Source organism: Equus asinus, chromosome 15 (genome assembly GCF_041296235.1).
Source record: "Equus asinus isolate D_3611 breed Donkey chromosome 15, EquAss-T2T_v2, whole genome shotgun sequence".
NCBI classification, from domain to species: Eukaryota; Metazoa; Chordata; class Mammalia; order Perissodactyla; family Equidae; genus Equus; species Equus asinus.
The window spans coordinates 35,860,332-35,874,245 of record NC_091804.1 but is presented as its reverse complement, the minus strand read 5'-3'; the positions used below and the strand labels follow the sequence as shown (position 1 = coordinate 35,874,245).

General features: G+C 38.7%; 2 protein-coding genes across 4 annotated transcripts in view; one reads left to right on the top strand and one right to left on the bottom strand.

The window, feature by feature from the left end:
• WFDC3 (WAP four-disulfide core domain 3) overlaps positions 1 to 13,914 on the top strand; it is a 145,270-nt gene that overhangs the window by 44,743 nt on the left and 86,613 nt on the right. The window lies entirely within an intron of this gene.
• SPINT4 (serine peptidase inhibitor, Kunitz type 4) lies at positions 7,694 to 9,596 on the bottom strand. Its single transcript, XM_044748808.2, has 2 exons — positions 9,276 to 9,596; positions 7,694 to 7,872 (listed from the first exon to the last, which is right to left on the bottom strand). Exons 1-2 carry the CDS (start codon positions 9,388 to 9,390, stop codon positions 7,694 to 7,696), a joined length of 294 nt encoding a protein of 97 aa, XP_044604743.1. The 5' UTR covers positions 9,391 to 9,596.

The window sequence follows — 13,914 nt, the reverse complement described above, 5'->3', positions numbered from 1 at the left end:
CTGCCAGGCCTTTCCTCCTCTGTTTTTTCATATATTAGTAGATGACACATCCACCTACCTAACCAGCCTCCAGGAGTCGTCCATATCTCCTTCTGGCACATATCCCCATATCTTGTCTATCTACAAATCCTTTTAATTTTATCTCAAAACAAGTCTCTACTGTCTTCAATTCTCTCATCTCTGCTGCCCCTCGCTAGCCCATGCGGCAGTCACTCTGCATTTAGATGTCTACCAGAGCTCTCAACTGGTCTCCCTCATTCCACTCTTGGTTTGCTTCAGTTTATTCTCCATATAGAAGCCAGAGTGGTTTTTAAAAAAAATAGTGTTTTACTTTAAAACAATTTCACCCTCACAGAAGAACTGTAAGAATAGTATGGAGAACTGTCTTATGCCCTTTGCTCAGAGATTCCATTTAGGTTTTGTCAGTTGTCCCAGGATCTTCCTTTTTAATAGAAAGGATCAATCTAGGATCATGTGTTGTATCTGGTTGTCATGTAGAGTCGTTCAATCTGAATCAGGTTCTAGCTTTTATAACCTTGAAGTTTTGCAGACTGTAAGCCAGGCATTTTGTACAATGTCCCTCAATTTGAGTTTTTCCAATGTTTCTTCATGATTACACCTAGGTTATGAATTTTGACAAGAAAGTTACAGATGCTGTGTTCTTGTCACTGCATCATATTAGATGATTCACATTGTTTATTTGTCTCATTATAGGTGGTAATAACTGTAGTCACTTAAGACAGTGTCTGCCAGGTTTCTCTACTATAAAATTGCTCCTTTTCCTTTGTTATTAATAAATATTTTGTGGGGGTTGGGGCCGACCCTGTGGTTAAGTTTGCGTGCTCCGCTTTGGCAGCCCAGGGTTTCACTGGTTCTGATCCTGGGTGCGGACACAGCACTGCTCAACAAGCCATGCTGAGGCGGTGTCCCACATGCCACAAGTAGAAGGACCCACAACTAAAAAGAATATACAACTATGTACTGGGGGGCTTTGGCGAGAAAAAGGAAAAATAAAATCTTTAAAAAAATATTTTGTGGGGGGATATTTGGAGACTACGTAAAATTAAATTTCTCATTGCACTTGTGCTGACAATAAGACTTCTCTCCGTGACCTTGTCTCTCAGACTTTGTCCTGCATCCAGATGTGAGGGTTTAGATATGACTAGGGTATCTCTTGAGTCTAGACCACTAGCCTTTGTGCAGTGTTTCATGACCCTGGCCCTATCAAATCCTTTCCCTTGGGAGCTCTTGGAATGATCATCGTTCTTTTTTTTTTAATTGAGACATAATTGACATATAACATTGTGCAAGTTTAAGGTGTACAATGTGTTGATTTGATACATTTATATATTGCAATATGATTACTACCATAGTGTTAGCTAACACTTCTATCACATCGCATAATTATCATTTCTTTTTTGTGGTGAGAACAATTAAGATCTAGTTTCTTAGCAGCTTTGAAGTTTATTATACAGTATTGTTGACTATAATCACAATGCTGTGCATTAGATCCCCAGGACTTATTTATCTATTAGTTCCACGATTGTACCCTTAAACAACATCTCTCCAATTCCCCCACCCGTAAGCCTTTGGTAACCACCATTCTATTCTCTGTTTTTAAAAGTTTGGCTTTTTTAGATTCCACATACGAGTGATATATACAGTATTTGTCTTTCTCTGTGTGACTTATCTCACTTAGCGTAATGCCCTCAAAGTCCATTCATGTTGTCACAGATTTTGGGATTTCCTTCTTTCATGGCTGAATAATATTCCATTGTATATATATGTATACCACATCTTCTGTATCAGTACATCTGTTGAAAGACACGTAGGTTGTTTCCGTATCTTGGCTGTTTGAAAACAATAATGGTGCAATGAACAACAGAGTGCAGAGATGTCTTTGATATCTTGTTTTCACTTTTTTTTTTGATACATACCGAGAAGGAGAATTTCAGGCTACAGGGAGATGGTGGGAGAGGTGTCCACTGGTTTCCCATCTCTGGGGAGGATCACAGCCAACCCCTAGATGTGTGCTAAATTACAAGCCTGACATTCAGGCAGCAGCTTTCAAAGTATGCAGATGGACCTCTTTCAGGGAAAGACTGGGAGAGGCTATTCCCTCTGCACTGAGCCCTGGGGGGTAGTTGCAGTGAGTGTCCTGCACCCATTAACAATTGCTTCTTTGTTTGCTATAGTCTCATGGGTCTTGTGAATGCAAGCCTCATTGGCTTTCAGAGCTAGGTGCTTTGGGGGCCCATCCCTTAGGTGAGAATCTTAAAAGCTGAGGCACTAGATTTGGTTTCCAAATCACCTCGCTCCTCAGAGAGGAGCTGGGAGTTGGGAGTTCCTTCCTCATTGTATGGCTGTGCCGGGGGTGAGGTTTATGACGAGAGTGTGTCTCAGGCTTTTTCACCTGTTTCAGTATGGGTATTTTCTCATTTATCCAATGTGTAGGAGTCACTTAGCTAGTTTCTGGATTTCTTTCAGAGGTAATTTTTCCACATGTAGCAGTACATTTGGTGTCTTTGGGAAGAGGGGAGTTCAGGAGCCTCCTATATTGCCGTCTTGATTGATCCTCTCTCCTCTCTCACTTTTGAAGGACGGTTTTGCCAGATATAGGATTCTTGGTTAACAGTTTTTTTTTCTTCTAGCATTTTGACTATACTGGCCCACTGCCTACTGGCTTCCAAAGTTTCTGATGAGAAATCTACTGTTATCTTATTGAAGATCCTTTGTATATGATGTGTCACCCCTCTTTTACTGCTTTCGAGATTCTCTGTCTTTGGCTTTTTTTTTAAGATTGGCCCTGAGCTAACATCTGTTGCCAAGCTTCCTCTTTTTAATTTTTTCTCACCAAAGCCCAGTATGTAGTTGTGTATCCTAGTTGTAGGTCATTCTAGTTCTTCTTTGTGGGATGCCACCACAGCATGGCCTGATGAGTGGTGTGTAGGTCTGTGTCCAGGAGCTGAACCAGCGAACCTCAGGCTGCTGAAGTGGACCATGCAAACTTAACCACCTGGCCACAGGGCTGGCCCCTGTCTTTAGCTTTTGAAAGTTTGATTACAATGTGTCTCAGTGTGCATCTCTTTGAGTTATCTTACTTGCAGTTTTTGAACTTCTTGGATATTTATATTCATATCTTTCATCAAATTTGGTAAGTTTTCAGTCAATATTTCTTCAAATATTTTCTCTCTTCCCTTTTCTCTCTCTTTTCTCCCTCTGAGACTCCCACAATGCATATGTTAGTCTACTTGATGGTGTCACACAGGTGCCTTAGGCTCTGTTCGCTAGTCTTCAATCTTTTTTCTTTCTGTTCTTTAGACTTGATAATTTCCATTGCCCTATCTTCAAGTTCACTCCTTTTTTTTTTCTGCTTGCTTAAATCTGTATTTGAATCTCTCTAGTGAAATTTTCATTTCAGTTATTGTAATTTTCAGCTCCAGAATTTCTTTCTAGTTTTTAAAAATCTCTTTGTTGATATTTGTACTTTGTGCATATATCATTTTCTTGACTTTCTCCAGTTCTTTGAGCATCTTTAAGACAGTTGTTTAAAAAATCTTTGTTTAGAAGATCTGCCATCAGATCTTTTTCAGGAACAAAATTTCTGTTGATTTTTTTTTATTTGAATAGGCCATATTTTTGTGTTTCTTTGTATGCTTTGTGATTTTTTAAAAAGGAAAACTGGACATTTGAATCTAATAATGTGGTAACTCTAGAAATCAGATTCTCTCTCTTCCCCAGGGTATGATGTTTTATTTTGTTATTGTTTTTGTGAAGTTTTTGTTTTTTTTGTTTTGTTTGCTATAGGCTGTCTCTGTCCTGGGAATCAGCCTGAAATGTGAACTTAAGGTATTCTCATGTCTTTTTTGAGACTTTTCCTGGGCATGCATGGTTACTTTCTAATTTTCCCCATATATGCAGTTGTTTTTTTAATGTCCTAGTCTTTAATATCTGGCTCCCAAAAGGAGAAAAAGAGCAAAATGAAGGGAGGGGGAAAAAGGACGCTGGCCCTTTAAATCCCTGAAAGTCACTTTAGCCTGAGGGAGAGGGGCTTGCAACAATGAAGGGAGGTGCTCCTTTGTGTGCACTCTGTGATCAGAAGCAGCAATCAGTGATCAAGGCGTAGATCCCTGATATTTGTAAGACAGGATTCTTTTTGCCCACCCTGGCTGCTGCAAACTGTATTTAAGCTGCTCCAGGAACATGTGCCCAGCTGGCTGCCATGTGGCTAAGGTTGGCGAAGGTGTAACTGCCAGTGTGCTAAGAGCTGAAATTGACCAAAATCAACTGCAATTACCCTCTAAGTCTTTCCTTGGAAGTTGCAAGCCCTCAGTAGACTCCAGAGTTTCAAAATAGTTACGTTAGACAGATTCTGCTCCTGCCATTGTTGTCTGGGTGGGGAGAGAGATTCTGGTGCTTCCTACTCTGCCATCTTCCCCTGCCTTAATTTTTATATTTTAAAATTTCTTTCTTCTTTCCTGATATCTCTGAAGGTCCTCAACCTAATCTTTTACCATCATTCATACTTTGGCTATATCCTTTATATTTATCTCAGTTATTATGTCATTTAGGTTACCTATTCTATTTTCCAAAGCCTGTATTTTTTTATTGATTCTTCTTTGTTAATATAAGTTCCCACTTTAATATACCAATATCCATTCTGATCTAGTTGAGAATATTAATTATGCCAATTTCATTTATCTCTTCAATTAACTCTGGGTTATTTCATATTGATTATTTAGCTTGTTTCTCTTTGTTGACATGTTTGTAGTAAATTTTGTTTGTGATCATTTGTCCATGGTAGTATGAGCTGATTTGCTTTTATTGTGTATGTGGTGAATGGATGGGGTTGGGAGGAGAGGCAGTATAGGGAAGAAGGACCAAAGCTCAAGTCTCTTAACTCTCTTGGTTGATTTAAAGTGGATGGTGGAAAATTCCAGTCAGAGACTCCACAATGATACAATCTGGGTTTATTTACACTCATTTGTTACTTCCTAAATCAGCTATTCTCCCATCCCCACCCCACCCCTATCAGGGAACATATCTTTACTTATGCCCTAGATGTGGTTTCTATGGAATTTTTTTTTTGTCTCAGGTTTAGTCATCTATTTCTCAGTGTGCACAGGAAGGAGAGAAAACAATAAGTTCTGTGTATGGGTAGTCCAATTGCACCTGTTTTTATACACTTCTTACCCTAGCTGGGCTCTGAAACCACCAGTATGTCATCTCAATCGCCCTTGTATTATCTTGGCTGTTAGTGCTTTGGAAAGGGAGCAGGCAATGACAGACCCAGATTTTTGTGGTGGGGAGAATAACACAACTCAAAACTCTCACCCAACTCATTCTCCTACTTTTGGTGCCCAGCTCTCTGTCTTGGGCATCTATTTCCTTTTCTCACCAAGATATAACTGCCATTTTTCCTCAAAGAATTCTTGGTCTTGACTTTATTTATTCATGTCCATAAACCTTCTTTTTACTTCTCTGGATTTTCCAGGAGTTGGCTGGAAGATGCAGAAAACAGGCTATGGGAATATGGTCTTTTGTCCTTGAAAGTCTGTCTACTTCTGGCACACCCAGCTTCATGACTCACAACAGGAAAATCTCAGAATTTCCATTCTTCTAACCAGTCAGATTAGCCTAGTCCCTATTACTTCAGGGTCCACAGATTGTCTCCTGCAGCTGATTGGGCTCAAGAATGATTTGTAATTCTAGAGTCTTCACCAAAGTTGAAATATGCCAGAATTAGGGCTTCACTTATTCAGAGTAAATCCTGCCTGAAGGAGGGTCTGATCTTCAAGTAATTAGAATTTTTGGCAGAAAATTGTCTCAATGTAGGGAATTGGTTTTCCTATTCTTCAGACTGAACAGAGATCAGGCTTGCGTTCCTAGTTATAGGATCTCACTTGTTTACAGTGTCTGTTATATTGGCCCTAGCCACCAGTAGTCCAGGATATGATTTGCAGGTGAGGCATTAGACTTTGTCAACAAGACGGAAAGGGAAGGGATGCCTGAAAAAATTCAGAGATGAAATGGACAAGCTGAGAATCCTACAGCTGGGAAGATCATGGCCACGCTGAACCTTGTAGCATTATATTAAGAAGACTTGGCAAATGGTGTTTGGATGATCATTCTCTTGGTAGCTAAAATAAAATCACTGGGCTGAAGTTGAGTGTTCTTTTTCCAGAAGGACTGAGAATACCCAAGTCAAATTTCAATGACTGAGGCAGTACAAAATGTCCAAATATCTACACATAAGTAGTGATCAAGTTGGGAGGGTAGTTAAACTAATTGGGGCTTCTGGCTTGGTGGACATAAATCAGGAAACATCACAAAGGAAAATTTGTTGTAAGTGCAGGGACATTTCATGTGAGTGTGAGGTTCACAGCTTAGTTTGATTTCAAGGACAAAATGGAGCACAGATTTGGTACTTTGGTTCCACTAACTAGCTCAGCCTGAGAGGGGAGGTCATACAAACCTACACAGATTTGGCTTGTCACACCTGACACAGTGCAAGTATTGTGTGCATGGATGAGGAATGGTTCAGGAGGGTAGGGGGAGCTAATGGACAGTACCAGCTGACATTCCAACTCCAGATAAGGCAAACGGAGAGATATTCAGAGAGGAGGGAGGGCTGACACAAGATTCTTCCATTTTAATGGCCATACGGCTATTTCTCAGGAAAGACAAAACCAAAATCAGGAAAACAGCAAACAGATGGAAGTTTCAAGGAATATGGAAATACAACCAAGATCTTAAAGTTGGTATGAATTTTCTTATATCTGTATTTCAGATGGTGCATCAAGAAGCTCAAGGGCTTTCCTTTTCATGTCTGTTTAAGCAAAAAAACCAGGTCTGTGTTATAGGTTTTAGAAAGTCCCCCTGGATTAATTTAAGTCAGTTCTATCTCAAGGGAAGTCCCAAGGATGCCATCTCTTTCAATGTCCCTCCTGTTCCATTGATTACTCTCTCATTCTTTCATTCCCTCAAAACTTAATCATTGCCTACTATGTACCAGGCACTGCAAAGATTCACTAGGAATATTAAATAAATAAAACAAATGTCTGCTTTTGAGTTATTCCCAAGACCACTCTCCATCTCACTCTCCTGGAGATCAGCCATACCAGAGCCCTATTAGCCTCCACAGACGTTCTTCCAGTTCCTATGGCTGGGAAATGGTCAAGTGTAGGCTGGGAGCTTAGTTGTATAAAACAGCATGTTGCTGTAGAGAGTTCACAGGTCTGGGAGGATTGGATTTGGGTGACCTTTTGCCTGTCAGATGGTCAAGCCTTGGGTGACCATCAGATCTGGTTAGAAAACTTGCTATGCCATTTGATAATGTGACCTTGAGCCAGTTAGTTACCTCTACTGGGCTTGGTTTCCTTATCTGCCAAATGAAAACAATGACACACATCTACCTTAGGATGATTTAAATTTTCAATTGTGTCAATATATGTAAATTGCTTAGTCCAGTGCCTGGTACGTGGTACTTGTCCAGTAAGTGGTGGCTATTATTTTCTCTCTGGACTTTTGACTTACTAACTGCAAAATGACAAATGATGTTGAGATCTAACCCAGCTATTAAACTTTTAGATTAGGACAATCCTCCCTCTTCGCATCCCAAACCAAGGTTTATCCTGCATTCCCAGATCCTCTACTTTTCATCTCCCCAAGACCAAGGACAAGTTTGGATTCCTTACTTTTGGTATGCTTCAACACAGGCTATATTACAGTCTATTATAAGCTTGTAGTTGTTAAGGTTGCCATCACAGCCAGTGTAGACAAAACTTTCACATCTTTTGGAAGTTTTGTTGTAGAAATATCTGAAGTGAACTTCATAGCAGCTGCCAAGTTTCAAATCCATTTGGCAGGGGTCTGCATGAGAGATTCCATTGAGTTAGGGGGAATTAGTTAGAATGCGGCAGGAGATCTTGTCTTCATGGGCCCTTAAAAATTCCTCACGTTGGTCTGGAAATATTCCCATGTTCAAGGTCCCCGAAGGACATCTGGTTTTCTCTTGGAATTAGGATCACTTGGCAAGGTTGGAATTGGGTGTGCAAATTGATTACAACTCCAGTCACTGGTCAGTGACTTGGAGAAACAGTGAGCAGTGAGAAAAGAAGGTTCTACCAGCAGCGTGTGCAAAGTGATGAGGTTCTCGTTTCACCTCTTCCATTTTGTTAAGTCACAGTCTCATGCTTCTCTATACCTTCATCTTTCTCTCTTAACTGCCCACATAGGACATATAATTCAGAACGTTCATTCTCCAGTTTTCATACGCTCACTATACTATATACACCCCAAATTTCAGGTAACTCTGCCTGCTGCTGTCCTTGAAGCAGGCTACATACAAAGATGCCTAATTCTGGGGGTGATTCTCTTTTGCCCTCATACCCTGTAATCTCTCCCCCTATCACCTTCCCAGAGGCAAACCTTCTGTTTTTATTGATGAGAGTTGCATAGTGAGTGGCCAAAACAGCCACAACATGATTGTTTTGGCAACTCAGAGACTGTTGTTTATCCTACTCAAGCAGCCAGTCTGGAATTTACTCCCTGGAAAAGAAGTAGCTCTTTAGGTACAGTTATATGCATAATCTTATTTCATACAAACATCCTCTGAAGCAGGCATTTTTCTGATTTACATTTTACACAGGGGAAACTGAGGCTAAGGAGCGGTAAGTGATTGAGTGACTTGGCCAAGGGCACACATTTCCTAAGTGGCAAGGCCAGAATGTGGGGTATCTGACTCACAGGGTAGACTGTGCCACCTCCCCATGCTCTGGAAGCACTGAGCCTGTACACATTACCTGTGGAAGAAAGCTTCATTGCCTTTCACATCTATGCCGTGAACTCCTCTAAATAGGGACCATGTATTCAAGTGTTCTTTATGCACCCAGAGCCGAGATATTGAAATTGCCTCAGTTCGCTCAGTTTCCAGTCCCCTTTTTCTCTCATCTCAATACATACTCTTGAATGGTCTGGGATCTTTGAAATTTGCCATGAAACTCCTAATTCAGAATATTTCTAGTCCTTTGAACCACCTACAAAAGAGAGCCCCATCTGGAAAGGACCTATTTGCATCATAGTTTTTTTCCCCCTCATCAGGCCTCCTCAAGACCCCTAGAGTTAGTAATGCCCCAAGTCAAGGGACTAAGAGTCTATGAGTATTGACACAAAAGGGGACCTTCCTGGACCACCTGGATATCACATTTTTTTCAAATTTTTCCCCCTTCCTCCCTAGTTGGTCTTTGGATTTATTTTCTGATTCAAGTTCATACCTTTGAGTTCTCCACATATCATTTCAGTAAGTCTAGTAACACCACCCATTAATTGGGTGGTCAGCAAGAAGAGGATGAAGAGCCCCAGAAGAAATCTCAGCTCAGCAGTCTTCATGGTGCAGCAAGCAGTAGGTAGGAGAGTCTTGGTATCAACTGCTGTTATATTTTGGGCTTGACACTTGAGAGGGCTGAGCCCGCTTACCCCAAGGGCCAAGACTGGGCATTACTAGGTGTTGAGTTGAACAATGAGTGCTTGGGTACCCAGCCATGAAGCTGAAGGTCCCAGGCTGATAGTGAGTCCTATGTTCATGTAGAAACCATAGAAACTAAAGGATCAGAGCTTCTGCGTATATTTAACCATGGAGGGTGTAACCATCAGAGAAAAGAATTTAAAAAGTATTGCTTCCTTTCCTTTCTTCAAACTTCTATCACAAGGAAGAGACTGATCCTGGTGCAACAGAAAGAATGTAATAAACACAATAATAGTAATGATAGTAACTAACCCCTGTAGTACTTCCTTCCTGATGTAGATGTATATATAAGATCATTGAATTATCGTATGCACCCCATGAGTTAGGTGCAATTATTATCATCATTTACAGATGAAGAAACTGAGGCCGAGGGTAAGTTATATGTATAAAGTTATACATCTACTATGTAGCGGAAACAAGATTTGAATTCACTACACTATATTACCTAGGAACATGGGACAACTTGGTTCTGTTTTCTTGTAACATTTTTGAAATTTTGACTTCTATATTTGTACCCTTAAACTATCTGAAGTTGATTATTTTTGGTAAGGTATAAAATAGAGGTCCAATTTCATTTTTTCAGTGGTTTCAGACTCATTTGTTGATGAGTTTCTCTTTTATCCAGTTATATGATAACTTCACTTGTATATATGAGATTACTTCTGAGCTCTTTATTTCACTCCACTGTATATTCCTGCTCCAAAGCCATTCGTAATTACTTGAGTTTTGTATTATCTTAGGATTTTGTATTTTCATATAAATTTTAGTTAAAGTCCTTTAAAAGACCCATTGTGAAAATAAAATCTTAAAAAAAAAAGGGAGGGGGGGCTGGCCCCGTGGCCGAGTGGTTAAGTTCGCGCGCTCCGCTGCAGGCGGCCCAGTGTTTCATTGGTTCGAATCCTGGGCGCGGACATGGCACTGCTCGTCAAACCACGCGGAGGCAGTGTCCCACATGCCACAACTAGAAGGACCCACAACGAAGAATATACAACTGTGTACCTGGGGGGCTTTGGGGAGAAAAAGGAAAAAAAAATAAAATCTTAAAAAAAAAAAAAGAGCCATTGTGGATATTGATTGGAAGTGTATTGGATTTACTGGTCAATTTAAGGAGAATGACATCCTTACAATATTGTCTTTGGTTTGTAGTTCTCCATCTGTACTGGTTTTCATTAATATCTTCCAAGAAAAGTTTATGATACTTCCCATACAGGTCTTGCAATCTTATTTATATTTTTGATATTATTGTAAACGGTACCCTTAAGCATTATATTTCTATTTGTTTCTGATGCACAAAAATGTAATTCATGTTGTATATTAATCTTATGTCTAGCATAAGCATTTCCTTAATGAGCAGTGATGCTGAGCATCTTTTCATGTGCTGTTGACCCTTTGCATGTCTTCTTGGAAAAATCTCTTTTCAGATACTTTGCCCATTTCAAAATCAGATTATGTGGCTTTTTTTTTTCCCTCTAAGGAGTTGTATGTGTTCCGTATATATTTTGGATATTAGCCCTTTATCAGGTATATAGTTTGCAAGTATTTTTCTCATTCCATAGGTTGCCTTTTTATTTTGTTGATTATTTCCTTTGCTTTTTAATTTGATATAGTCCAACTTGTTTATTTTTGCTTTTGTTGCTTGTGCTCCACATCCTTCCCAACAGTTGTTATTTCTTGTCTTGTTAATTATAGCCATTCTGACCTGGTGTGAGGTGGTATCTCATTGTAGTTTTGATTTGTATTTCCCTGATAGTTGGTGATGTTGAACATCTTTTCATGTGCCTCTTGGCCATCTGTATATCTTCTTTGGAAAAATGTCTGTTCAGATCTTTTGCCCACTTTTTAATTGGGTTTTTAGTTTTTTCGTTGTTGAGATGTATGAATTCTTTCTATATTTTGGATATTGACCCCTTATCAGATATATGGTTTGCACATATCTTCTTGCAATTGTTAGGTTGTCTTTTCGCTTTGTTGATGGTTTCCTTTGCTGTGCAGAAGTTTTTTAGTTCGATGTAGTCCTATTTGTATATTTTTTCTATTGTTTCCTTTGCCTGACCAGACATTGTACTTGAAAATATGCTGCTAAGACTGATGTTGAAGAGTGTACTGCCTATGTTTTCTTCCAGAAGTTTAATGGTTTCAGGTCTTACATTCAAATCTTTAGTTCATTTTGAGTTAATTTTTGTGTATGGTGTAAGATAACGGTCTACTTTCACTCTTTTGCATGTGGCTGTCCAGTTTCCCCAAAGCCATTTATCAAAGAGACTTTCCTTTCTCTGTTGTATGTTCTTGGCTCACTTGTAGAAAATTAGCTGTCCATAGATGTATGGGCTTATTTCTGGGCTCCTGATTCTTTTCCATTGATCTATGTGTCTGTTTTATGCCAGTACCATGCTGTTTTTATTACTATAGATTTGTAGTATATTTTGAAACCAAGGAATGTGATACCTCCAGCTTTGGTGTTTTTTCTTAGGATTCCTTTGGCTATTTGAGGTCTTTTGTTGTTCCATGTACATTTTAGGATTCTATGTTCTATTTCTGTGAAAAGTGTTGTTAGAACTTTGATAGGGATTGCATTGAATCCGTAGGCTCCTTTAGGAAGTATGGACATTTTGACTATGTTAATCCTTCCCATCCAAGAGCACAGAATATCTTTCCATTTCTTTGTGTCTTCTTCAGTTTCTTCCAACAATGTTTTATGGTTGTCAGTGTACAGATATCTCACCTCTTTGGTTAAGTTTATTCCTAGGTATTCTATTCTTTTTGTTGCAATTATAAATGGGATTGTATTCTTAATTTCTCTTTCTGCTACTTCGTTGTTAGTGTATAGAAACAGAACTGATTTTTGTATGTTCATTTTGTTTCCTTCTTTACTGTATTCATTTATTATTTCTAAAAGTTTTTTGGTGGAATCTTCAGGGTTTTCTATACATAAAGTCACGTCATCTGAAAATAGTAACAGTTTCACTTCTTCCTTTCCAATTTTGGTCACTTTTATTTCTTTTTCTTGCCTGATTGCTCTGGCTAAGGCTTCCAATACTATGTTAGATAAGAATGGTGAAAGTGAGCATGCTTGTCTGGTTCCTCTTCTTAGAGGGAAAGCTTCCAGTTTTTCTCCACTGAGAATAATATTAGCTGTGGGTTTGTCATATATGGTTTTATTATGTTGAGGTACTTTCCTTCTATACCCATTTTATTCAGAGTTTTTGTCATAAATGGATGCTGAATCTTGTCAAATGCTTTCTCTGCATTTATTGAGATGATCATGTGATTTTTATTCTTCATCTTGTTAATGTGGTATATCATGTTGATTAATTTGCAGATGTTCAACCATTCCTGCATCCTTGGAATAAATTCCACTTGATTATGGTGTATGATCTTTTTAATGTATTTTGTATTCAATTTGCTAGTATTTTGTTGAGGATTTTTGCATTGATGTTCATCAGTGATATTGGCCTGTAATTTTCTTTTCTTGTGTTGTCCTTGTCTAGTTTTGGTATCAGGGTAATGTTAGCTTCACAGAATGAGCTAGGAAGCTTCCCTTCCTCTTCAATTTTTTGGAAAAGTTTGAGAAGGATAGGTATCAAGTTTTCTTTGAATATTTGGTAGAATTCACAGGGAAGCCACCTGGTCCTGGACTCTTATTTTGGGAGGTTTTTGATTACTGTTTTGATTTCCCTACTGGTGATTGGTCTATTCAAATTCTCTATTTCTTCTTGATTCTGTTTTGGAAGGTTGTATGAGTCTAAGAATTTATCCATTTCTTCTAGATTATCCAATTTGTTGGCATATAGCTTTTTGTAGTATTCTCTTATAGTCTTTTGTATTTCTGAGGTGTCTGTTGTAATTTCTCCTCTTTCATTTCTGATTTTATTTATTTGAGACTTCTCTCTTTTTCTCTTGTTGAGTCTAGCTAAAAGTTTGTCAATTTCATTTATCTTTTCAAAGAACTGGCTCTTGGTTTCATTGATTTTTTTCTATTGTTTATTTAGTCTCTATTTCATTTATTTCTGCTCTGATTTTTATTATTTCCTTCCTTTGATTGATTTTGGGCTTTGTTTGTTCTTTCTGTCCAGTTCCTTTAGGTACACCATTAGATTGTTTATTTGAGATTTTTCTTGTTTGTTGAGGTAGGCCTATATTGCTGTAAACTTCCCTCTTAGAACTGCTTTTGCTGTATCCCATAAATTTTGGCATGTCATATTTTCATTTTTATTTGTCTCCAGGTGTTTTTTGATATCTCCTTTGATTTCTTCATTGACCCAATCATTGTTCAGTAGCATTTTGCTTAATCTCCACATATCTATGGCTTTTCTGATCTTCTTCCTGTAGTTGACTTCTAGTTTCATACCGTTGTGGTCAGAAACGATGCTTGGTATTATTTCAATCTT